The sequence below is a fragment of the Drosophila serrata genome, unplaced genomic scaffold (genome assembly GCF_035046125.1).
Source record: "Drosophila serrata isolate PLE 108 unplaced genomic scaffold, ASM3504612v1 contig_184, whole genome shotgun sequence".
Classification (NCBI taxonomy): Eukaryota; Metazoa; Arthropoda; class Insecta; order Diptera; family Drosophilidae; genus Drosophila; species Drosophila serrata.
In genome coordinates this window covers 7398738-7424494 of record NW_028257082.1, presented here as the reverse complement: position 1 = coordinate 7424494, position 25757 = coordinate 7398738, and the positions used below count along the sequence as shown (strand labels likewise).

The following is a 25757-nucleotide window of genomic DNA, read 5'->3' as shown; positions in this document are numbered from 1 at the left end:
CGTTCCATCATTCCGCCCGCACAGTGGTTAACTGGAAGCTGTTTCCGTTCTAGTGAAAGTGCAATGCAGCAACATTTGGGGAACGTTTGGAGCTGGCACGCGTCGACGTCACTGCCATCGAAATTGGACGAGGAAATGTTTGCAGTTAAAAAGTGTTTTTAGCTAGAATTTATTACTATTATTATTTCGTATGAAAAACTATTGATTTGTTGTTAGTTCTAGCCGCAACTAATTTAAAATATACTCTGTTAAAAGCAACACAAACAACAATAGCAATGTTGTTACGTTCAGTACATGCATATATTATGTAATGATAATTTTTGTATAATTTAATTTAATGCAAATTCTTGTAAAATAGTACATATTATTCTGTAAAAAGTTCATCTACACACACATGTACACCCACACCCAAACACACACACACACCCACACACCTTTTGGCGGACAACCTAAATTATTCTTTGAGCCACAAATCAATCGAAAGGAAAACCAATAATTATCCCAATTTCCAATGTGATAAACATATGTAATTTGTACTCTTTACTAAACAAACAAAAACAAAACAAAAAAAAAACAAAATATTTATAATTTTCTTTTAGAAAATTGCTTGAAAGGTGGAGAATCGTTCATTTTACTTACCTTGCCGCACTTTGCCTACAAGAAAACTTAAAATATTCATTTCATTATTGTATTACCAATTGTTAGAAGTCTAAATTCTAAATAAAAAACAATCATTACTCTATATTTACCTAGCCTAATGCTCTCTCTTTTTATATGACAACAAAAATGTGTAATAGCTAAGTTTTAGTTGTAGTTAACTGAACATCGTATAATAAATGAAACTGTAAATTTATCACACACACACACAAAAGAAACAAAATCATAAATTAAGAATAAAAATATATAATTTTACTTGTATACAAAAATGTGAGAGTATTGTTATCACTGGATTTAGTTTGGTCTGAGAGTTGGGATTGGAAAATGTTGGCTAAGATGTTTAAATTGGCGTATATTTATTTAAAAACTGAAATTTAACGTGACAGAAAGAACTACAGCTTGTTTCTAGGCCTATGTTGCTGGAAACATGTTCGGCAACGTTCAATCATACTGGCAACACATTCATGTTGCAGGGCTCAGCAACAACTTGTTTCTAGACCTATGTTGCTGGAAACATGTTCGACAACATTCGTTTGTTGTGGCAATACATAAATGTTGCAAGGCTCAGTAAGTTGAATCACCAAGCACAAAATTTAAGTAAATTATGAATTTTAATAATAATTAAAAATTGTTTGACTTTTAATCTACAATTTCATATTGCCAAAATTGCTTTTCAAGTAAAAACAAGGTTTATTTTAGTCCAGCAAGATGATAAAAGCATAGATGATAAAATTTATTCATCGCCCAGCGAGTACAGTATCTTATCGCTAGCTTAGAAAGTGACACAGCGCTATACCAAGGTTTCCAATCACCAAATGTAGATGTTTAAATGAACACGCCCAATTAACATGGTTGTGTAAATGAAGAAAAATAAGTATTATAAAAATCTCCTGGCAAGTCCAGCATTTTGGAAATTCCCTACAATGGCAGGCTTTAAGTATTCCTTGGGCCTGCGGGAATGGGAAGGTACCGATTGTATGTGGCAACATTCTTTACCAGAGCGGCCACGGACAACATGCAGACCATGCCGGCGGGCATAAGTTTGCCGGATCGGTTCCACCTCATGCCCATTAATCCAGCCAGGAACAGGGATGTGCCCAGTTGGAGCAGGGGACGCGGCGTGGCCTGGGAATTCAGATGGGCACCGTAGCCGAGCAGGGCTCCAAAGGCCAGGCCAGCTCCCAGCGATGGTATGGAACCTGCATGAGGTTGCACAATAGAGTTTGTACCGATGTGTTGTAGTGAATATTCTTCTACTCACCCGCCTTGGCGTAGCCCATAACTCCGCCGGCGGCCACCGTGGCAGCGTAAACATAACCGAACCAATCAACCGGCATTTTGTCAAGTTTTTGTTAGATTTACTTCGTAATCTTTGTTTTGGTAGGCAAGTAATAGCAGTAATATGACCTTTTCGTTAGTTTACCAATATCTCAACTTCCAATTAGAAAAAAACTAAATATCTGGCATCACTCAGAAGTGCTTGCCGTACCCTCAAACAAACATTAATAGCTTAAAATCATAATACCTCTGAGTATTGAATATAAATTTGTTTTAGAAAGACAAAGTTAATTTTAATTTCTACTAATTATTAAGTACACAAGGCATTTCCACAAACACGCTAATATTCAATTACATATTCTTCTCATCAAAAACGGTCGCTTTGCTGAACAGCTGTTTGGCAGTGTGACCAATCGCGTTTATTAGAACTTTCCCGAACACACTGGCAGCTTCCGGATGGCCTTTGACCAGCAGGCGTGAATTGGGCTCCAAATTGGCAAAAACAAACTGTAAGAACAGAAACAATGAAACCGTGGACAGCCAGAAGACGCGGACACTGAAGTCTGAGCGAGACACACGGCCCACAAGCCCCCCAGGCCAGCAGGACGACGACGAATAGTGTGCAGACTCGACAAGGCACCCTGTGTGTGGGCTCCGCTGTGACGCAGTTACACAACAAAATTCTCTGTGCAGAGAAGTAGGCGCCCAGGGGCAGGGGCACACGTTTCAAGTCAACTATCAACGCCACAAGCTGCCAGCTAAATCAAAGTGTGTGTGTTTGTGTGCCAGCGAGTCGCTACCGCGCACTCCGTGAAGCTCGAACGCCGAGCCGGCAGAAGCCCCCCGAAAGCCACCCGGCCCGCTGAAGGTTCGCCCACCGATCGATGGCTATTTATAGCGAGGAACATGCGATTGCAATTGATTATCTGCTCTATTCTTTTCAGCTCAGGGTCACGCAGGCCGCAGTTTTCACTTTTCTTCACTCTCGCTTGGGCAAGTTCATTAGCGGACAATCACAATGGTTGTGACGGCCTCCACCTGCCGCACGGAGACCGTGTTCGATTACAACTGGAAGGACGTTGTGGTTGCGTATTGGAACCGATACCCAAATCCCTACAGCACGCACGTCCTCACCGAAGACACCATCTCGCGAGAGGTGCGCGACGGCAAGCTACGCTCGCGTAGACTGCTCTCCAAAACCAATCCCGTGCCAAGGTGGGGAGCTCGCTTCTACAACAATGTGCCGGTCAAGATTGTTGAGGACTCGGTGCTGGATCCGGTCAAGAAGACGCTCACCACCTATACCCGAAATCTGGGCATGAAGAAGATAATGGTGAGTGGTAATAAGTTTGGGATCATGACAAATACCTTTATTATTCAATAACCTTTTCAGAACGTCGAAGAAATCGTCGTGTACAGCGAGCAGCCGGACGGCAGCACTCTGGCCGAGCGACGAGCCTTTGTCAGTTCGCAAGTTCTGGGATTCTCGCGTGCCATTCGAGCCTTTGGACTCGAGCGGTTCAAATCCAATGGTGTCAAGGCTTTCAACGGCTTCAATCACGTTCTGCGACGCATGTTCCCGCATAACCACTTGGGTGGACAGCACCATCAGCCAGCTATAGCGGCGCCAAGCGATCTTGCAGTGACCACATCCACCACGACAACGTCCACCGTCAGCAGTCACAGCAGCAGCACCACGGATAGGCTGAAGGGCGCCTCCAAAGTAGGCTACGAGTTCTTTAAGAGCCACGCCTCCAAGATTGCGCAACTGTTTTCCGTCAAGAACTGAAAGCTGACCGGTGTCCCGATCGATCGTATGGGACAGAGATCTAAGTCTTCGAATCCGGAGCAAACTCCGGACTGAGGTGGCCTGTGGAGAAGCGGAGAAGTAGTGGGAGGCGGACGGAGGCATCGGCTGCTGTATTTCACATGTATTCCAAACTAAATACCAACTAGATACTTTGCTGCATTTCATTCCGTGTGTGTGCGCAAGCCAGAACCGAACGGAGGCACTACTTGCTGAACACATTTTCTGCATCCTCTACAAAATTCTATAATTTATCATTAGTAAGTTGCACTCTATTATTATTATTACTGTTGAGTCGGGAAAACAAATCTAGAAAGACGTGTGTAAAATTTGGTATTTCTATTGTCAACTGTTGTATATTTTTATTTTCAAAAAAAGAGCACACGCGTAGTAAATAAAATATAAATAAAAAAGATAATAAAAACAAAAAGTTTTAAATTGAAAATAAAGTATTTTTGTTATTTAAGCCAAAGGCTCGAGTGTGATTAAAAAATCGATTTATTTCTTATCATTGCGCGCCAAGTTAAGTGTAAATCGATCGCTTGAACAATAATATTAATACTGTTAATGTTAAGTTAAATGTTAACGCTTAACTCTTGGTTTGTTTTTCGTTTAAGGTTATTTTTATATCAAAGTGCAAGCAAGAATGAAATTTTAATTAATAACATAGGTTGAAGTTTCAATTTTAAATTCAGCTAGAACGCTAACCGACACTGCTTTCCCGACGAAAGCTGTGCTCTTCCGGGCGAATAGCAAAAATTAAGTGGCAGCCTTGCACCCGACAGCCAACGAGAGAGAATTCTGTTAATTTTTACATCAGAAACGTGGAAAATGTTACCTAGACGTGTAAGATGTAAAATGTTAATTAACAGCAAGTTTTCAAAACATTGATACTATCATTATCAAAAGAGCTTTGCTCTTCCGGGCGAATGGCAAAAAGCTTCGAGCAATATAAAAACAGGTAAATCCAGAGCGCTCCGCTCATTTCTGGAGTCGCGCAACAATATAAAGAAATAATAACAATAACAACGATCGCTTAGAACGGAAGCAGAATTGCAGCAGCAATTTAGAGAGCACAAAAACAAAACTAAAACCAACAACAAAGTGTAAAATACCGTACAAATAGCATCACTCACACGTTTATGGCGCATCAGGAGAAGAAGCAGCAGCCGCAGCAGAGACGTCGCCCCGCCTCCCCCGCCGCCGCCCACAACAAAAACAACAATAGGCAGGAGAGCTAACACAAAAAAAACCAAAACTAAAACATACATATATGTATATATTTGCTACCATTCTTCGCAAAAGTTAAAGTTTTTTGTTGTTAAGCCCAGAGCTCCATTGATTTATTGAGCACTGCCGCCGTCGCCGCCAGAGAGTTTTCAAGACGTTGCCAGCTGTTTCTTGGTCTCTCTTTTGTTCCTTATTTTTTTGGAAAGAAAGTGAGAGCTTTGCCGCCCGGTCAACGTCCTGCGGAAAGAGAACGGGAGGGAGAGGAAGAGAGCGAAAGCGAAGGTGAGCGAAAGGACACCGGTCTCTTCAGCTCTTGGCAAATGTATTATAATATCTGGTAAATCAGAAGAAGTAGCAAACAAAGTTGTTAAAGATAAGCCCCAAAGACTTACCGGCAACCGCAATCAGCAGCTGAGTAATCCCCCGCGAACCAGAAAAATACAAAACAGGCACACACACACACATACATCATGCGCCTGTTCCCAGTCCGCTTTTCGGCCTCCTCGGCCTCCTCCTCGATGGCGAGCCTGGCCAAAATGCTCGACTTCTATTCGGGCTTTAACCCGTCGCCGCTCTCCATAAAGCAGTTTATGGATTTTGGTAAGTAAATATTTTTTAACTGTGTGCGGTGAACCCTTATATTAATTAATCTTATCAGAAAGTGTATTGAAAAATATAGCTTTTTGTTATTAAATGTGCATGAAAGTGAGGACTTACGTAATAGATAACCCAAGGGCTAAGTAATAGTTGATTTTTTAATTTTAATTTCAAAGGAGATGCTTAAGCTCAGTATTTTAAAGAGGGACAATAACCAGAAGTTATCCAGATAAAAGAGCTTTCTTTATTATAACGTGAAGTTTAGACTTAACCGGATATTGAAAAAGTGAACTTGAGACTTTTAAATGTAAAGTTTACTATAGGGTGTTTTATAATATTTCCCTTTAAGAAAATTGTAGAAAAAGAGATATTTAAACCCTAATAACCTAGAAATTCTTTCCTTTTTAGTGCAATAAATTAATAGAACTAGAAAATTAATTCTTTCCAATACATATAGCATCATTTTGTAAGTAACTGATATTCGAGTTCTATCTTAAATTTCATTTATAATTTACTATAAAACCTGATCTGACTCGAAATGTTTAAACTGCGCAAAATTCCCGTTATCTAATACCCAATTTCGTTTCATTGAATTGTCAATTAAGCATTTATATTATTTTTTGTTGTCCGGCAAACTGTTGATTGTGCGACGAGAGCGTCCGAGGGAGACCAAGTGGCAGACACAAACTTGCAGTATAAACAATTGAATTGCTCTGTTCAATTCAGCTTTAGCTTTTGGCTTTTCCTACGCTCAGTCAGCTGCCTGTTGCAAAAAAAAAAAAAAGAAAACGGAAGTCAGAATAACTCGGCTTGTTTACGACAGCCGCTTTGAATTTATAAACAAGTTTTGGCACTGAAACATGAGGACGGGCAAAGGAAAGCGTTTATTTTTTTATACATACATATATACCTCCCGCCCACACTTCATTGAGCAGCGGCGGCAATGACAGCCGGCACGTGGCCTTCAATGACGTTTCAATGTCACGCCCACCCACTTGGAGGATATGTATGTTTATACCTATGTGCATATATCCCGAAATCCAGGCCTTCAACCTGACCCAATAACCAAACACGCAGCAGGCGGCCACCCAAAACCCACTCAAACTGAGTGGCTTTCGTGCACAGAAAATTCTACTTGTGTTTGTTTATTTATTTATGAATGTTTTTATTACTAGAAGGGTATAAAACAAAAACTATAGGGGGAAATGAAAATGTATATAAATCAAGGAACTGTCTTACCTTTAAAAAATATCACTAATTAATAGTTGAAAGTAGTACTTAAACTTATATATTTTGAAATGCAATATATATTTATGAATGTTTTTAGTACTAGAAGGGTATAAAACAAAAACTAAAGGGGGAAATGAAAATGTATATAAATCAAGAAACTGTCTTACCTTTAAAAAATATCACTAATTAATAGTTTAAAGTAGTACTTAAACTTATTATATGAATGTTTTTAGTTGAAAGTAGTACTTAAACTTACTTAAAACATAAAACTCAATTTAGTGTGCTTTGAAATGCAATACATATTTCAACACAAGCTTTTTATATATGAACTGTTAGTTAAGTTTATAAATCAACTTAATATTCAGAAAAATATATAAATCAATTAGTTTTCTCTATAATTTTAACTTTTCTCTATTTATTTTCTGTGTAAACAGCCTGAACTCGAGTTAAAAGTTCCCTAGCCCCATTCTCATTGCAACAAAAATGGCAACTGACGTGAGCAGAAATAAAAGCCAGGCCAAGTAGCACAACTGAAGGGGGGAAAAAGAGGAGGAGGGGAAAAAGAGGAGCCTCCTCCGGAGGCTGAGCTATTATCATCTAAAATTAGAACCAAACAACAAGCTTCAGTGAATGCCTTTTAGGGCCACTTGTGTTTTGATATTTTTAAGCAGACTAAGCAGGCTTTGTTTTTCTTCTTTTTTCATTTATACAAGCGACAACAACGAAATTAGTTTACAAGCTTTTATTACTCCTGCCACCCCACATCGAAGTGACCAAATAAATAACTAATATAAACCTGCCTATACTTGAACTTTGATGTGATAGATAAGGTTCGCTTTCGCTTGTGTTTTGTCGCCAACTGTACCCTAGCCTGGGGACACTTAATTGTGTTTTGTTGGGGGTCCATAAACATGGGGTAATTATGTTCTATATCTATAGAGTAAGGGTTGTGTTGCTTGTTATTATTGCTACGGGAAATTGTTAATATATATTATCATACCACCAAACGTAGAGGTGATGATTTAGGTTAGGCATCGATTAGCGCTTGGTAAACCAAGTGTAAAAAATAAAAAGGTTCTAAAATTCGCGCCTGAGTTTCGTTTCTAAAGTATAATGCTTAATTTCGAGGGCGTTCACTATCGCATATATATACATATATAGTGTTTATAGAATTTAAAGGCATAAATGCGAAGGCCATGTTTTGATATCAATGGGAAATATCAACTAAAGAAGAATGTTTGTATATGTATATACAGGGGGGGCCTGTTTTTTGGATCAGTTTGATCATGTGCCAATTTTTGCGTGTGTGACAAAGAGAATTAATTACCAAACGGAAAGGAGAAGAGCCAGAAAAACGTAATGTCTGACAATTCAAATGTTTCATATTCATTCTTATATATAGTAATGGAAAAATTTCTTATGGATCGGATCTCACAGTGACCATTTTCGGGGGCCAAAGTCCAGGGATGCTGAGCACCTGAACTTTGGAATCGCTTTAGGGAGAAAGATACACCGTAAAACCGGCCAGACGTCAACAGTTGGCCAAAATAAAAACCAAAACATGGCCAAGAAAATGAAAGAGAGCAGCGATAATAGTCATACACACGCGCTGTATTTTTGTCACAGGGCGAATGTGAGTCAAATATGTATAATATGGATTGGGAGATTGAGGAAATGTTGAGAGCAATTTAGGCCATAAATTGACAGCCAATTGGGTTTAAGCTGATGCAATAGGATTGGGCTCGTAGAACAGCTGTACTACGAGAGTAAGGTCATGGATTTATGCCCTCCCAGTTTCAGTGTGACGTCAGCAGCTGCTCCTAATGTAATTGCAGTTAGCTAGAAAATTGAGTCGTTGCAGAAATTGCATTTCCTTAGACGCCTTTCACCCTTTCACCCTGATTGCGTGGTGCCTTTCCAGGCATTGTAAATTATTTAATGCGCCATTGACGACTGAATTACCCTCTATACATGTATACCCTATTATACAGTCCAAGCTGATAGTGTGTGGGACTTGTGTATATGAAAAGCGTAGCTCATTTTCTATTCTACACTTTGGAATTGAAATCGTGCGGTGATAAATTTTCAATTTAACGTCTATGACATGCAACAAGTGAGATTGATTCATACTATTTTGGATACGAATTTAAGAAGCACTTGTATTTCTTAGTAAAGTTTACTATAAAGGTTAACATTAATTAATCATTCTCTTGTTATGACAGGCTTCAACCCTTATCACTTTTATTTGTAAATATTTTGCTTGACGAAAGTATTTTAAAATATTTTTGTAGGGTTAGATGAGCTCTAAGTAAGATTATTTAATCCACATAAATCGAGCCATTTTCCTTTCAAAATATATAGAAATGCTTCTAGTATACAATAGTTTCAGTTTCAAATCGAGAAACATCTTTTGAACTATATTTTTTTGAAGATCAGCATCAACATTTTGTGATAGGATGTATTTGGAACAATTTCTAAAACAATTATTACACTTTATGTTGATAGAGATCTTATAATAAAGACATAATTAATGTCTTAAGATTGCTTTTAATGTTTAATGGGTTTAAATCGCAGACCTTATAACAACAAGATGAGTATCTGCCTAAGGTAACTTAAATATTATTGAAATTTATATATATATCGACAATAATTTTAATGTATATGTTTTATACAAAACTAATTCCCCATCTGGGCATATCTCGAATTTTTTGGGTATTATATAATAATTTTCCCGTAATATATAATATAAATAGGTGCGTAATCCTAGTTTCCCCTGGTAACCATATGCCATAACCGACTGTCCAGCTTAACTATTATTTTTTTATGGTTAGCAATTATCTTAATGCATATAGAGATATAGAGAGTACTTATGATTAAGTCACTTAATGCCTTTTGCGATTTATCGCCAATGAAAGCGAGGGTGGTTGGGTGAAACTTATCAGGCACCAAGTGGCAATGCATCAAAGTCTACGCTTTGTAGAGTGCCAGACATCAAACCGATCGGGTCTGGAGGCTTCTTTATTTTTGTTATTATCAAGACGAGCAAATAGAGCTAGAGCTAGAGAGAGGGAGAGGGAGAGGGAGAGAGAGAAAAGGGGGTCTAAAATGGCAAACAAGTAAACAAAAACATATCATTAAAAGCTTTGTTTTGAGGTCAGCTAGTAGGGAATTTTTTTTTTTTTTTTTTGGAGCGCGTGTAGAGAGGGGCGACGTTACTCTCTGAAAGTTCTCACTATATCTCATCATATATTTATCTCTCTCTGAGGTCCAGTCTCAAAGCTATATCTCTCACTATAACTCATATACTCTGGGGTCTTCGATCGTTTTCTGGCAGGTTCTTTTACATACAAAATTCGATGAGGTGGAATCTTTGGCTTTGTTTTCGGGTTAATCGCCTCTCTTTCCGTATTCTTTGTTGTTTATTTTTCTGTGGCTTGCCTTTATAACTGGTTTTATTGATTCTGTTTTGTTTTGGCAATTCGTTACAATTGACTCATAAATGTGGGGCTATATAAAGGCGGTGTTCCAGTCTAATTTATACGAAATAGCCACGTTCAATAACTTTTTTTGTTTTTGCGTTTCTGTCTGGAATTCCAATTAAGTGTGGCGAATTTTTTCGTTGGACATACCCTCACTAATTACTTATGATTATTATAGCCATTAATTTTTTTTGTTTTTTGGCAAAAAGAAGGCGTGTCCCCGGTCAAGGCTCCGCCATCGATAAGACATGAAATCCGCCAGCGACGTTATCACTCGCTCGTTTCTTGCTTTTCTCTTTGTTACGAAACTGTTGACAATCGGCAAACAAACAACACACTCACACACTGAGAGAATTATTAGCAAATAAACAGAAAAAAAAAACAAAACAAATACAAAGGCAAAGGAAATATGCAAAAGCTTGACGGGGCCAAAGTTTGCTGCGGTTGATTTATTTCACATTTTTTGCCACAGAGAGCTTTGAACTTAGCTTGTTTATAAAGTACACACTCGGCACTATATAGTGTGTATGTATATACATTTTGTACTTTTGTAGATATGTATGTAATTGGCTCAAGTACTTTTTGGACTCTCTTGATAATTAATCCAATTGAATTTATGTGGCTTTCAGAATTGTTTTCTTTTGTACGCCACTAGGCTGTTGTTTATTTTGTTTTTATTTTTTTGTTTTAGTAGATTCACATGAGGTTTTCACTCATGAGCTCATGATCAACGAATGGCTTAGCTTTAGCTGCATTGATAAGGCAAAAGCGGAAAAAAATTTAAATAATATTAAAACAGAATGACACAACAAGGGAAATGTTTAATTAAGTACGAAATTCAATTCAATTTGAGCTAAAACAAGAAAGGAAGGTAACTTTGGCACTCCGAAGTTTGTATACCCTTGCAGATTTAAATTCGATTACTTGGAATTATATATTATTATAATCTATATATATTTACGTTAAAATACGATAAATTAATGCCTGCGTTGCTTTATTTTTAACGATCGTTTGTATGGCAACTATATGATATAGTAGTCCGATTTTCATAAAATTTTACACAAAATTCGAGATTAATTTTTAATGCATATATATTAAATGTGATGAAAATCTGTTGAAAACTAACAAAGTTACATTTCTTAAGTCTTACAATATTCCGATTGTTCCTATGGCAGCTATATATATGTATACATATAGTCCACCGATTCGCCATGCTCCGACTTATATGTTAGTAATTTTATATATAAGAATAACTCCATAGTTTCATTCAAATAGCTTGCCCTTTGTTCCAAAACAAATCTCACACATCTGTGCATATGATTCCCAACTAGTTCTAACATCCCCGTAACGAAGTGACTTCTATCGGCCAGGTCTCAGAAATGTGTTGTGTTACAAAAGTTGCAAGTCATTTTTTATTAGTGTTCAAAGTTACTAACTGATCATTCATACTTACTGGTAATAGATACTTACTGTGCAGAGTTACTTGCTGGTCATAGTTAATTACTGATCATGGATACTTACTGGTCATAGATACTTACTTAATTAATGCTCATAGTTAATTACTGATCAAAGTTATTTACTGATCATAGTTACTTACTGATCCAATAACACATATCGTACATGTGTGCATATGATTCCCAACTAGTTCTAACATCCCCGGAACGAAGTGAATTCTGCCAACCAGGTCTCAGAAATGTATTGTGTAAAAAAAGGTGCAAGTCATTGATAGTGTTCAAAGTTAGTAACTGAGCATACATACATACTTACTGGTTATATGTAGATAGTTACTATTCATAGTTACTTACTGGTTAAAGTTTATGTTCATTGATACTAACTGATCATAATTAATAACTGCTCATATTTACTTTCTGTTCGTAGTTAATTGCTGATCATAGTTATCTACTGATCATAGTTACTTACTGGTCATAGATACTTACTAATCATAGTTAATTACTGATCATAAATGACACCTTCACTGCGTTGCAAGCTTTTGACTGTAATAATAATGCCCTGCAAGGGTATAAAAAGACTTGATATTAATGAACTGCAGTTTTTTTAGCTTTTAAAAGGTGTTAATTTTTGTATAAATCATAAATTAATTAATGTTAATGAAATAATAGAATATACTAAATATTGTTATAGTCCATGTTTTTAGTCAAAAAAGAAAACCTACACATTTATGGGGGAACTAATACCAAAAACACAGAATTACCAAAACCAAACATACACATTGCCAGCTTTAATTTTTAAATTTATAAATCTTTTCTCTTAAACTCTTTTAAGTATAAATAAGTCTTTAAAGACTCTGTGTAATAAATATTTACATCAGGCTATGCAGGCCATTCTAATTTTATTTAGAAGTTTGCAACACAATAAAGTAATTTAGCTTCCTTTCTAGTTTCTTTATTTTGTACTTAAACGTTTGGAATACGAATCCTAATCCCTTATAATTTTCTATTTTAGGTCAAAATGCCTGTGAAAAGAAATCCTTTATATTTCTGCGGAAGGAGCTCCCAGTGCGACTGGCTAATATAATGAAGGAGATCGCCCTGCTGCCGGATAATCTGCTGCATACCAGATCCGTAAGCGAAGTGAGCTCCTGGTATGTGAAAAGCTTCGAGGATGTGCTGGAGTACGAGAAAGCTGAACCCACCCACGACAATCTACAAAAGTGAGTCCAAACATCTTAAGGATATTGTGAATTTTACTGATTTTACTTTACATTCCAGATTTGTAGCCGATTTGGATCTCATTAGGAATCGGCACAACGACGTAGTGCAGACGATGGCCCAGGGAGTCATCGAGATGAAGGAGAACGAGGGCGGCCAGGTGGATGCGCCCACAGAGAGCTCCATTCAGTACTTTCTCGACCGCCTTTACATGTCACGAATTAGCATCCGGATGCTGATCAACCAGCACAGTGAGTAAAATGGGTTTTTATTACCTACTTATTATTGTTATTAACATTTTCTTATAACGTTTTATAGCCCTGCTTTTTGGTGGAAATCCCCATTCGGGTGGCCGTCACATCGGTTGTCTGGACCCCGCCTGTGATCTCTCGGATGTGGTGCGAGATGCGTACGAGAATGCCCGTTTCCTGTGTGATCAGTACTACCTAACCAGTCCGGCGCTGGAGATACAGCAACACACCTGCGAGCCCTCAGACAGCCTGCCCATCCGGACGGTCTATGTGCCATCGCACTTGTACTATATGCTCTTCGAGGTCTTTAAGAACTCGATGCGAGCGGTGGTGGAACACCACAGCCATGACAACAATGACACATTGCCTCCACTGAAAGTGGCCATTTCCAAGGGCAAGGAGGATATTTGCGTTAAGATCTCCGACCAGGGTGGTGGCATTCCACGCTCCCAGACAGATCAGCTTTTCAAGTACATGTACAGCACGGCGCCGCAGCCCTCGAAGTCTGATCTGCACACAGTGCCGCTTGCGGGTTATGGCTATGGCCTGCCGATCTCCAGGCTTTATGCACGTTATTTCCACGGGGATATAGTGCTGCTATCCTGCGAGGGTTTTGGCACTGATGCCATCATCTATCTAAAGGTGAGTTTCGTTGAGATGATATTCTGTTTTATGATTGTATTAAATACCTTTTGCTTGCAGGCTCTGTCCGATGAGGCCAACGAATTGCTGCCCATCTTCAACAAGACAAGCTCAAAGTTCTATCGCGCCACCGTGCCCACCGGTGACTGGTCCAATCAGGTAAAATACGCTAAAAAGAAGAAGACGAGCGCTGTCAGCCAGTAAAAGTGTGAAATCAAAAAACCATTAAAAAAGTGAATGAGATAGAAACGAACCCGCCTGGCTGTGTAAAGAGTTTGCGCCACCCTGCACCAAATCCAATCCCAGCAAGCAACCCCATTTCTTCCCGCATCCGCAACCCAGTCAAGTGAAAAGTGTTTATTTATTGTTTAATGTTAAATACGACTTTTGTTTGTATATTGTATTTGCCCCAACTTTTCCCCCTAAAGAACCTTAAAATATTTGTTGTCACTTTAATCATTTGACATTCCACAAAATGCGGCCTGAAGTTCTGTATATTCTTTTGTGGGGAAGCGAGTGGCGCAGCGCCCTTGGCATTATATATAATTTCGTTTGTAGACATTAATTTCGATGCATATTTATATACATATATATACAAAAACAAGAACATACATACATACTCCAAGGTACACAGATGTTTTTGAGAGATTTACGAAATTAGCATATAATTTGTGGATTTTATTTAGGATATCGATATATAATATATAGCCCGAACTGCATGCAATGTCAAAATACATTTATCTTTTTGAGCATACACTATTTAAATTTATTGCTTAAGCTATGAAAGTTTTAAACAAATAAACAAATTGTTGAAAAGTATACACAAAAAAAAAAAACACAGATTCTCGTCTATTTATGTTTTGTATTTTGAGTTTATGTTTATTCGGGGGTTTTGTTACATCAATTGTTATTATTATTAAAACTTTACTCTGGTTCATCTGCATTCCACCTTTATTTGTTTTTCTATTTCCTCCCCCTAACAGTTTATTTCCTTTTAATGTTTGATTAATAAATTAGTTCATTCAATTTAAAGGTGATTGTGTTATAATTTTCTAATGCTTCTGTTGACCTTTTCTTTACTTATATTTAACTTCTTTCAAACTGATAATTTCTTTCAGAACTTTTCCAATCGTTGGCGTTATTTATATGGTTATTTAAAGAATTTATAAGACTGTATTCCTTGGAGATGCGCTTGCAGTTCTTTGGTTTTTCATTTCCTTATCAAAATATAGGGAATGCACTCACGTTAGATAATCTCTGATCTTCTAGAGCTCGGATATGAATGCACGCCAGCTGTCGGCCAGCATACCGAAACGCTATAGCGACTTTGTCCAGGACGCTTGAAGAGGGGGAAGTGAAGCCTCCGGAAAAAAGCCACTCAGGTTTAGGCAACCGCAACAGGACAAACGATTCAGGAACCAATTGTTGGATATATATATCACTAGCTCTAGGCAAACATTCCCAAAGTGCAACAGCAGCAGCAGCAACAACTCAAATTTGTATTCATGGCAGTAACTTGTAGTTATCGTGTGTTGTTATTGAAAAAAAGCGAATAAAACTAATACGGATAAAAAATAAATAATGCAACTTGTTGAAGATAAAACAAATGTTTTCTTTTAGGCACTACATTTTATTCTTTACATACACAATAATAATAGTAATAATAATATTTCTCTATGTATTGCATCGATAACATTAAATATTGTTCATTTTGCTTTGATTCTTCTCGTGCTTCGGCTCTATACAATAATCGATCGATTTATTTTCTCCGATTTACATCTCATTTTATAATTATTTTATACAACATTCTCTCACATTCAGTTTAGCATTTTCTCACATTATCGCTTGTTAACATTTTTTCCTGTTTCAATTCAACTATTTAGCTACAGCAACAAATTGATAAGTTTAAACAAAGTGCATTGCGTCGTGTGTTTTCTTTTGATCTCGCCCTCAGATAATAAACGTATCTGTATATTAATAATAATAATAGTAGAAATCATAATATGCAATATATAAAATCGACAAAAAATCAATGATAATAAATACAATACAATATATATATAAATATATATATATATAAACAATAATACACATTAAACAAATCGAATTGCAATTGGCTGGGAATGCATGCGAAGCGGAGAACGGAGAAGGAGAATTGGGATATATCCATTCGCGGGTTGTTCTTAAAGGCTCAAACGACGAGTTGACGTGCGTGAAAATGGCGTTGGTAGCACTAGCACCGCTCTACTTGCGCAGAGGATCCAGACTCTCCAGCGAGAAGTCATCAAGGTTCAGTTGATTTTGCTGAAAGGTAAATAAATATTATACATTGAAAGCTATAAAATTGTTTAAACACTCACCTTGAAGATGGTCGGACCATTGTTCATTTCAAATGGATCTGATCCGAACAGATCAGTGTTGCCATTGAGGCCATTGCCCGTTGTCACCGAGGTAAGGCGTCTTGGAGCAGCAATCTTTGGCGGTGGTGCCACTACATAAATAAGAAATAATTAATTAAACAATTGCGTTTGCATTAATAAATTATAATCTCAAAAACATACACAATGGCGGCGTGATGTTCAGCTCGCTGGAGAATCCGCTGCTATTAATGCTGGTATTATTGCTGGTGATCAGTAGGCTGCTGTTGTTGTTGTTGTTGCTGTTCGTGTTGTTATTCTGCAGCTTGTGATCATTATTGTTAAAGAAGAGCTGCTGACCAAAGCTCTTTGAGGGCTCAAAGCCAAACAGATCGTTGCTGATGGCATTGCGACCATTGCTCACATTGTCCTGAATCTCATCCGCCCGCGGATCGAAATCACTATCGGAATCGGAATTAAGCAGCAGCTCATCCATTTTCTGACTGTTGCTCTTGCCACCGATGCTGATCTGGCTGGACAGATTGTTCCGCGGCGGGACAATGGGCAAGAACGAGCTGGGCGACGACGAATGGGTCGATGCCGTGGTGGAATTGGTGTCAATCAGCAGCTTGTCGTCATCTGAAACATGTCAAATAGTGTAAGTTATTAGGAATAATACTTTAATCTATCATAATCTTACCCAGCTTGCCATTGCTAAGGGCCTCGGTGGCCACTTCAATACCATTCTGCTGCAGCTCAGTGCTGGGCGCCTCCAGAATATCCTTTATGCCCATTTGAAAGAGCAGGGCATCTAGCTCGGCCTTTGGCAATTTGGCGGAAATCTCGCGCAGTCGCTCCTTGTAAGCGTTGACAGTTTGCTGCAAATGATTGATCTGCTGCTGCGCCTTGCTCAAATTCGTCTTCTCAGTGCTGTCCATGTATTTTCTGGAAATTTAAAATAGCTTTTAGTTTATTCTATTCTTTGTATTAAAAGACTTCTTTCTCACCTGTAGGCCAAATCAAAGGCCTGACCAATGGTGAGTGTTATATCCGAGGCCAACTTGTTCGATATGAAGACAAAGCATTCATGGGTTTCCTCCACTTTGGCACTGCCATCGCCATTTCCGTTTGCATGGCCATTTGTCGTCATTGAATCGCTTCCACCTTCTCGCGTCTTTACCGATTTGGCAATAAAACTGAAGAACTTCTTAACACCTTTCTCGTCCGCACAATACGAGATGTTGTACAGCGGAAACTGATGCAGGATCTTGTGGGTACGCGGCTCCTGAATGGCCACACCCTTGATGCTGATGGTGATCTCCAGTTTCTTGAACTTCTCCTGAGTGCCCGTCTCCGCTTTCTTCATTTGCTGTGCAAACTGCAGCTTCCGAATGGCCTCCTTGACCACCTCAATGCCCTTGGGTTGGTCCACATTCAGGTTACCAAAGAACTGAAAGCGAGAAAACAGGATTAGATTTAGTTTTCAGACTGTTTTTGCAAAAATATATATTATTTAAATTAGCTGTAGTTTTATGATAATTTTGCAAGCCTTCAAAACGTATACAATTATGCAGTTAATAACAATTTGTATTTACATAAGACGATTACCTCTCTCTTGGCTTTGCATAATACAAAATTCAATTGGGTAAGTATAATAAAGCAAATAAAGGCATAATAACAGATTGATTTCAATTAATATATTAATTAGGCATAACGTAATACTTAAATAAGGGAAATCCTGCACTTTTGGCTAAAATATAATGCGTCTTTCCTATAATATACACTCTATATCACCCACAGAGGCATGTATCCTATCGAAATTTGATCAAAAATCTCTCCGTTTGGTAACGATCGTCAACAAGGTCGTCATAGGCCACTGCCCCTCGATGCTCACCTTGACTAGATACACCGCATGTCCATTGATGAGCTGCTCCGGCGTGTGCAGCCAGTTGCGCTTGCCATTCTTCGCCTCACCCTTGGTGTCGCCGTTGCTGCTGTTGCCGGTGGTGTTGCTGCTGTTATTGCCCGAGTCGGCGGCATCCTTGTCCTTGTCCTTGTCCTGTTGCTGCTGCTTGCTGCTATTCTGCTTGTTCCAGAACTTCAGCTGGGCCATCTTGGCGGCCGCCTTGCTGCCGCCGGTCGTCCCGCCGCTGTTGGCTGGCTGATAAGGCATCGTCGTTGTCGGCGCCGTTTTCGTGCTGTTGCGGGTGAGCTGTAATAAGTACCAAGAGCCAGGGAATTGATAAATGAGATGCGAATTGAACTTTGCCTGTCGTCGGGTTTTTCCTCTCAAATCCCTCGAGTATAAAATATAATGTGCATACAAATTCCAGCTGTCGCTGTACTGCTAATTATCGTTATACAACCAACTGAATCTGAATGTATTCTTTTGGCTAATTGCAAATCGTGTTCAGAGAGAGAGAGAGGGAAGAGCAAAGAATCTACGGCAATGGAATAGAATTGAAGGCATTCGAATAGGGGAGTGGGCGAGGCCAGGGGAGATTCGGATCCATGAAAGCCAATCCCAACTGGCAGCATCTGCGTCACCGGCAGACTTAAACCTGTCTCTACATCAGCTGTCGACATATGGGTGCACTTGGACCTAGACATTTCTATAAAAATAATATATGTACATACATACAGCGCATTTCGGAATTAAAACCAACAAATGTTCACAATATTTCTTATTATTTCAATTTGTGTATACGTATTCCTTTGTGTGGAATATACAAATACAATTCCAAGAAATTTCAATCACTTATTCATTAACCTTGAGAGAATTCACTCACGGTTAATGCTTAAAGATTGTTCATCGCAGTACAAAGAAGAATTAAAACTAAATTATTATTAAACATTGAAGTGAGCTTTATCATTGGCAATAAATATCACAAGTGCAAGCCAAAGGGTTCCTATATATAGTATGTAGTTATGATATTTAAATGTGGATTTTATGCACATTTATAATTTGATATCAGAAATGAGGTCACTTAACCGCTTATTAACTAAGAACCAGATACGAGTTTTTATGACGAAAGTGAGTCACACGTCTCAAGTAAATCTGAAGGCAGAAATATTACCAATTTAACTATAATTCTTAGACCTTAACTATACACTTTTGTAACCCCTTGTATGAGTTGCGAAACGCACTGTCTGAGGTGTAAAAATTGCACTCAAGCCGCAGTCATTGTCTCGCAGGTCCCCAAAGACAATGGGACACCGGTTTCTCAGAAATAAAAAACGAAACACACAGGCAAACAAAAAACACAACATAAACCAAAATTAGAACAAAGTCGCAAAGGTAAGCTAAGCTCACAGCGGATCAAAGTCACACCTTGGGTCGAGATGATGATGTGACGATGGATCTTTTGTGAATTCTCTCTTTCTCTATGTATGTCTCCTTCAATTCTCACATTTCGTGCTGTCTCATAATTAAGAAAAATCTTGCAAAAAATTAATGAATCTATGCTGTTTTTTGTGGCTCTCTTTTTTCGCTTATTTTTTACTTATTCATGTGTGAGTGAGTGTTTTAAGTTTGATTTATTTAGGAGTTGGCTTGGGGAATGAGGCATGGGGGGTTTCGTTAGGCAATCGCACAAAAGCGAAAGCTAAATTGGCCAAAAACGGCCAGCGTCGCCGATGACGACAGCCTGGGTTATAAAATACAAAATTCGAAAATAGCACAACGCTAGCTTTCGGACCTAAAATAAAAATAAATAGCGTTTTGCTAGAAAACCCCACCACCAGAGGCAGCACCCTGTGTCCCTCCTTTACTGCCAATTGTGCGCAATTACCCAAACAACTCTATACACACACAAACACACACAATTTTTCAAACGACGAACAAAAGATAATGTCGACAACTAAACCGCAGATATGCATATGCTTATGTACAGTGAATCTACGCATATGTATATGTACATATCCCCCATCCGCACCGAGATAAGGCGATGTCGCGGAAGTGATTCTCGGACTTGTGGATACCGCCTCCACCATACTGCCCCGCATCAGCGGCACTTGGAATGCAGGCTGCGTGCCAGATCTGGCCCGCACATTGTCGTCTAAATTGATATTAGCAGTCGAGAGCAACTTGACACTATTTCTCTGTTTCTCTATGGATGTCACTTTAGAGAAATTGCGCGAATTTAAATGTGTTTAGAGAGAGGGAGGGGGCTTTCTTGTTACATTTTACAAACAGTTTTTGGAGGGCATTTTATTTCTGGAGAGAATTTCTAATCATTAACACTGGATTAAGTTTGTTAAATCAAGTTTACAAAATTGCCTTTAAAAACCATTTCACGACTATGATCCTCTTGTAAATAATTTCTTTGTTTGTCTTGTATTAAGATAAGGGAGATAGGAGTAATGGGGAATATAATTCCAAAGAATCTGATTGTTTATTTAAAACGGAATTTCAAAGTCGGAGCATGTTAACAATAATCAACCATAAAGTTTAAAGGAAAAACCTTGTGTAAGCTTTAATTTCATAGTTCTGAGTGCTCTGTACATTCTCTAAAATGTTTAAAAACCTTAACAATTCTCCACCTTAGAGCGGAAGTGAATAATGTCTACAATGTATACAGGACTTAATTTGGTAATTGGTTGGCTTTCTTTAAGCTTCCTGGCCTCATAATGAAATTTATGATCTATCTCATTAGTTGTTTAAACATAAATTGGCTATAAACAGGTAAGATTTTCAGCACTGATTGCCAGCCAACTGACTACTGAGATTAGACAAAGTCGTAAAGTACATCGAATATGTAAATATCTTGGGAGAAGTGTACATATGACCAGGCATGCACGCATGGGTAGAGGAGGGGCAGGGGACAATGGAGGCTCTTTTGTACTGAAAATTCAAATTCAAATGGGCCTGCGCACCGACTGTGAAATTGTTGTGAGCCATTTTCTGTCGTCCTCCACCTCCACTACCTTTATTCACTTCACTCTCTTTCGCCGACTCTGTGGTTTTTCATGCTTTGTTTTATGCTGCTGCTGCTGCTGCTGCTGCTGTTGCCATGTGTTTATGAGCATTTTCTTAGCTTGCTTTTCTTGCTGCCCAAGACACTTTCTTTGGCATTCAACAGGTGTTTGGCCAGCAACAGAGGCAGCAGTAACAGCAGCAACAGCAACAGCATTGCACAAGGCTACCAGAAACAAACAAATGAAGCGTCCATCGGCGTTTTTTTGGTACAACTATAACTTTCATAATTAGCAGAAGCGGCCGCCGCGAAGCTGAGAAGTTGGTACACGGACACGCGGAGCTTGCGTGTTTTTGCCTTTGTGCGTGACTGTTTTTTCGAGTGTATATGACTTGGTATGGCAGTGTTTGTGTTGCAATTTCGTATAAAAACACACTAGTAAACAACGGGATTTCATTAGGAGGGCACACTGGCACACATAAAACGTTAATTTCAGTGGTTATTGTAATTGCTTTTTGAGCACTTTTCCTTTTGCTTTCGCAGTTTTTTTTTCTGCACGCACGCATACCGTTACAAGTGGAAGGAGACGTCGACGTCGACGGATGAGGACGAGGAGGCGTTGGAGCAGGAGGTGTAGGAGCTGTCACAATTCACCGCTATTTCTGGAGCGCCACGGCGCCAAACACAAACGAAAGCGACGGGAGACAGAAACGGAATAACACAACAAAAAAGCCCAGCTCCAACTTTTTCAAGTCGTTTCGTTTCGTTTAATTCACTTGCACTCACACACACACACAATCACGCAAGTGGGAGAGCGCGCGAGAGAGATAAACAATTGTAAAGATTGACTGGCGGATATTAGATGGGGCCCAGAGGGGGAGGAGACGTTGCGGAGACGTTAGCAGAGAGAGCGGAGCAATGGTGATTTGTAATTTTAATTTTTTCAAGTGCCATTAAACAAATTTCTAGCTAAACAAAGACTTGTCTTGATCTCGCTCTTCCGCTCTTTCTGCCTCTGTGTTTGACTCTCTTGTCTCATTTTCCTCATCTCATTTCCCATTCCTCCCACTCAGCGCTACCTCTCTCTCTCTCTCTCTCTCGCTCTCTCTTGACCTGCCTTTCGTTAATGACTCTGCAGAAAATGACGTGTAAGACAAACAAACGTTTAAAATGCAAACGCAAATCGCTTTGCTGATTTTTAAGCGCGGCTTGGGCCTTTGTTAATCGCTCACTTACTTTGCTGGCTGTTAAACAATTTTCGCTAGTTTCACTCTGCTTTTTCGATATGCTCGCCTTGTCCGCTGATTGAAGAAATTAGTGCAATTGATGCGACGACGGCACAGTTTTATATTATTTCTTATTTCTTAGTTACACGCGAGGCAACGACGGCGACGACAAGGAGCGAGTGACAAGGATGGATGGTGGATCGGATCTGCGGGCGGCTCTCGTCGCGTTACAAAAACAACCGTTCTGGCGCTCTCCGTCTCTCTTTTGCGAAATTACGTTAACCCAGCAGCAGCAACAACACCAACAACAGTCGTGGGGAATATCCTCTGCACCTTCACGGTCCGCTACTTCGATTTACCGATCACGCGCCCAACAGTCCAGAGACTGAAACCAAAACACGACTCAGCTCTCCTCGGTGGCTCTGCAGCGCCAGGGCTGCAGGTGAGCGGCCCGCTCTCCGGCTCTCTCTTGAATGCAGTTTGTTGGGAGGGGGATGGGCGGTGGAGTGGCGGCGACCAGCCCTGGTCGGCTACAGATGTAAAACTAGTTATGGTACAGGTGTTCGGCCAGCAAGAGCTAAGTGTGTGCCCTACGACAAATTAATGTTGGATCTATGTATATATATTATATCGAACAATTAACAATTAAACAAATTAAACAGCCTTTTTATAGCTTAGCGAGTACTATAATTTCAATCAAAAGCTTTCGAGGAAGTTGAGGAGTATTTTCCGACCCTATTAACCATGTATGTATATTATTGACCAGCTGTGTTGATCTAGCCTCCTGTTGTAAAATCATCATCATTAATATTATAAACACAAAAAATTAGATTTTCTTTAATTTTTAATATAACGCGATAGTTTGTTAACCTAATATTGTGTCTAATGTATTTTGACTGAGGTTTGATATTCGGAAAAAGTTTAATTTTCTTAAAAATTATCATGTAAATATCTTAATAAAGTATATGATGCCCAAAAAGAGTATGATAGTCAGAAGTCATATGCCTATATTTTGATTTGCCATTCGAATCGTCTTAACTAAAAAGAAGTAGAATATATGAAAATAATCGGAAATAAATGTACTACAATTTTCCAAATATTAAATTCGTCATTAAAATTGACAAAAATATTAAACAATAAAAGCTGGATTGCCAACCTAATAAAAAATTAACCCAAAAAAGATTTTCAGATTAAAATTAATGCATTTGTTTTAGTTATTTTCGATTGCGTACTTGAACCCACGGTCCTATGGCTAACTGCACGGAATGCACAATCCGGCTTCCCGAAGTTAACTTTCTTTCTTCTCAGTTAATTATAATGGTCAGTTCCCTTAGTACAGTTTTGATTAGCTTTCTACTATTTTAAAATTAAAGTCTCTATAACAATGGTTTCCCTGCTTTATAATTTTATATGGACTAAGTGCATTTGTACTTGAAGAGTATTGTACCCATAAGACCCAATTTTTCCAGCGTAGGTGATCGGCCGTAGTTTTCTCTTTTGCGGTTGGAGCTGCGGACTCACTCACTCTCCATACAAACATATGTCCGCGTCAGCTTTGTGGTGTGTGTGCGTGTGGGGTATTTCTGCTTGTTTACCTGTTGCTTTTCAATTGTTTTACATTTTGCCAGAATTGTGATTTTTCCACAATTGCCAGAACATACGGCGCTGTCTTGAGATTCCACCGAATAGCTTTTCGCAAATTAAAAATTGCCAACAACAGGTGGGCGCAAGTGCTCTCTCGTACACATACACATGCATATAAACTGGTGGTTTAGTTTAGATCTCTGTGTGAGTGTGTAATCCCAGCCTGACGTAAAAACAAAGCCACTGTTGTTGTTTTTGTTGTTAGCCGCAGAAGATGAAGAAGAAGAAGCAGCAGCAGTAACGAGAAAAATATATTTTATTTTTGTGATACGTAATTTCTGGTGCTGTTTGGCTGCTTGAAATCAAATTGCAATAAAAACAGGTTCCCCGAGTTGACCGTATAATAATGTAGCAGGATTTCGATGATCGTCGTTACCGTCTAGCTTTGTTGTTGTCGTTGTGGCTTTAGCTATTGTTTTGTTGCATGCCTTGCATTTTTCCAGTACACATTTTCCTTTTCCACTTTGCCACATTTTGAGCGTTGCCTGGGCCGTGGCCCCTCCCCCCTTCCAAAAACCGGCTTGACATAAAGGAGTATGAGTGTGTGTGAGAGTATATGTATGTGTGAGTGTGTGACAACTGCAATTGGAGTTTTGGTTTGGATGCTGGCACCATGGAGCGGAAATGTTACTTAGCAAATTAAATTGGCGTGAAAGCTTAAATACCACAAATAGTTTCTGGCATTTGCAACTTAATGAATATTTGGTTATAGGCAACTGCAGTGCACAGAAACAAATTATTTACAAAGTATTATTATTTTTATTTATATAAGACTTTACATAGATTCCAAAAATACATAGATTATGTTGTAAATCCTTTAACTGACACATATTTGTAATATAAAATTATTTCTGTGAAATAATATACATATATATTTTTTAAGGATAATAATGAAACTAATCATCTGAATGGCGCTTAGGTTATTTGGGAAGTAATTTTGAAACTTTCCATATAGTTTTAGGCCCATTGTACTCTCCTTGTCGTATCGTAGGCATCTGCATCTACATCTACACATACCTGCCACTGGATTCCCACACCCGCTCTCTGGGCACTCTGATCTCTCGCTTCCTCTCAGCCTCTCGAGCTCCTGTTTTGGACTCTTGCTCTCCCGCTCAATATTGGCCATTTACAGTTAGAGGCTCGCTGCGCTGCTGACGGCTGATATTGCATTTCGCAGTTGTTGCTGCCACAACGATTATTGGCATTTTCTTTCCCGCCGCAATTTTATTACCTGTTGGCTATCCGCCGGCCGAAAGAAAAAGCCTGGAATGGACATTCATTGAGACATTTTTCCTGTCCAGCAACAGGGTGACCCGTGACTACATCTACACAGAGGAAAAAGTTGATAAACAATCCTTGCGATCCAATAACATTTTTACTCCCTGCATTTATTGTGTGTGGGCGTAACAACACCCCCTTATTTGCAAGCCATAAAAGCCTTTGAAAATGCACAATTGCATTTTGATTGGAGTATTTTTATAATTGTTATCGCCGCAAAGAGGGGCGTTGACAGCGGATACGCAGAAAGCAAGCGCGGGGGTATGTGTTGAGGGACAGCAGAAGGAGGAGGAACGTCGAGGCCCCCTTTGTTTCAAATCAAGTTTCGCGCATGACTTTATCTTTGGCGTCGTTTTCATCAGCGTCGCCATAGAGTTCAAAGGCCCAATTAACCAAATAAAATGCATAAAAACCAGAAAAAATCTCATTTTTACACACTGTTTCATTATAAGGCAAAATGTCATTAAATGGTAGTAAATTGTAAATATATTTTTGT

At 38.9% G+C, this 25757-nt stretch overlaps 5 protein-coding genes across 35 annotated transcripts in view; 3 read left to right on the top strand and 2 right to left on the bottom strand.

Moving 5' to 3' along the window:
• sona (sol narae metalloprotease) overlaps window positions 1-926 on the top strand; it is a 50767-nt gene extending 49841 nt beyond the window's left edge. For all 29 annotated transcript variants that reach the window (XM_020948600.2, XM_086828704.1, XM_020948579.2 and 26 more), the window contains one exon: window positions 25-926. In XM_020948600.2, coding sequence (XP_020804259.2) covers window positions 25-31 — 7 coding nt within the window. In that variant the 3' untranslated portion in view covers window positions 32-926. The remainder of the gene's footprint in view (window positions 1-24) is intronic.
• A 420-nt stretch (window positions 927-1346) lies between these two features.
• On the bottom strand, window positions 1347-2061 carry LOC110178885 (transmembrane protein 14 homolog). Its single transcript, XM_020946162.2, has 2 exons — window positions 1919-2061; window positions 1347-1856 (listed from the first exon to the last, which is right to left on the bottom strand). Exons 1-2 carry the CDS (start codon window positions 1992-1994, stop codon window positions 1591-1593), a joined length of 342 nt encoding a protein of 113 aa, XP_020801821.1. The 5' UTR covers window positions 1995-2061; the 3' UTR covers window positions 1347-1590.
• Window positions 2062-2332: 271 nt separating this feature from the next.
• prel (preli-like) lies at window positions 2333-4191 on the top strand. The gene is made up of 3 exons (XM_020942823.2): window positions 2333-2803; window positions 2880-3268; window positions 3329-4191. Exons 2-3 carry the CDS (start codon window positions 2954-2956, stop codon window positions 3722-3724), a joined length of 711 nt encoding a protein of 236 aa, XP_020798482.1. The 5' UTR covers window positions 2333-2803; window positions 2880-2953; the 3' UTR covers window positions 3725-4191.
• A 437-nt stretch (window positions 4192-4628) lies between these two features.
• Pdk (pyruvate dehydrogenase kinase) lies at window positions 4629-15447 on the top strand. 2 transcript variants are annotated; one of them, XM_020943697.2, is made up of 6 exons: window positions 4629-5572; window positions 12742-12949; window positions 13008-13198; window positions 13266-13840; window positions 13901-13999; window positions 15110-15447. In XM_020943697.2, the coding sequence occupies exons 1-6, from the start codon at window positions 5443-5445 to the stop codon at window positions 15182-15184; spliced, it is 1278 nt and encodes a 425-aa protein (XP_020799356.1). In that variant the 5' UTR covers window positions 4629-5442; the 3' UTR covers window positions 15185-15447. The 2 variants fall into 2 exon arrangements, with proteins under 2 accessions (XP_020799356.1, XP_020799364.1); XM_020943705.2 differs by having other exon boundaries at window positions 14959-15447.
• A 2-nt stretch (window positions 15448-15449) lies between these two features.
• On the bottom strand, window positions 15450-22927 carry ced-6 (PTB domain-containing adapter protein ced-6). Of its 2 annotated transcripts, none has more exons than XM_020944637.2 (7): window positions 22350-22927; window positions 18092-18409; window positions 17205-17647; window positions 16898-17142; window positions 16402-16836; window positions 16201-16331; window positions 15450-16144 (listed from the first exon to the last, which is right to left on the bottom strand). In XM_020944637.2, exons 2-7 carry the CDS (start codon window positions 18368-18370, stop codon window positions 16085-16087), a joined length of 1593 nt encoding a protein of 530 aa, XP_020800296.1. In that variant the 5' UTR covers window positions 18371-18409; window positions 22350-22927; the 3' UTR covers window positions 15450-16084. The 2 variants fall into 2 exon arrangements, with proteins under 2 accessions (XP_020800296.1, XP_020800304.1); XM_020944645.2 differs by having other exon boundaries at window positions 21682-22726.
• Between the last annotated feature and the right edge of the window lie 2830 nt (window positions 22928-25757).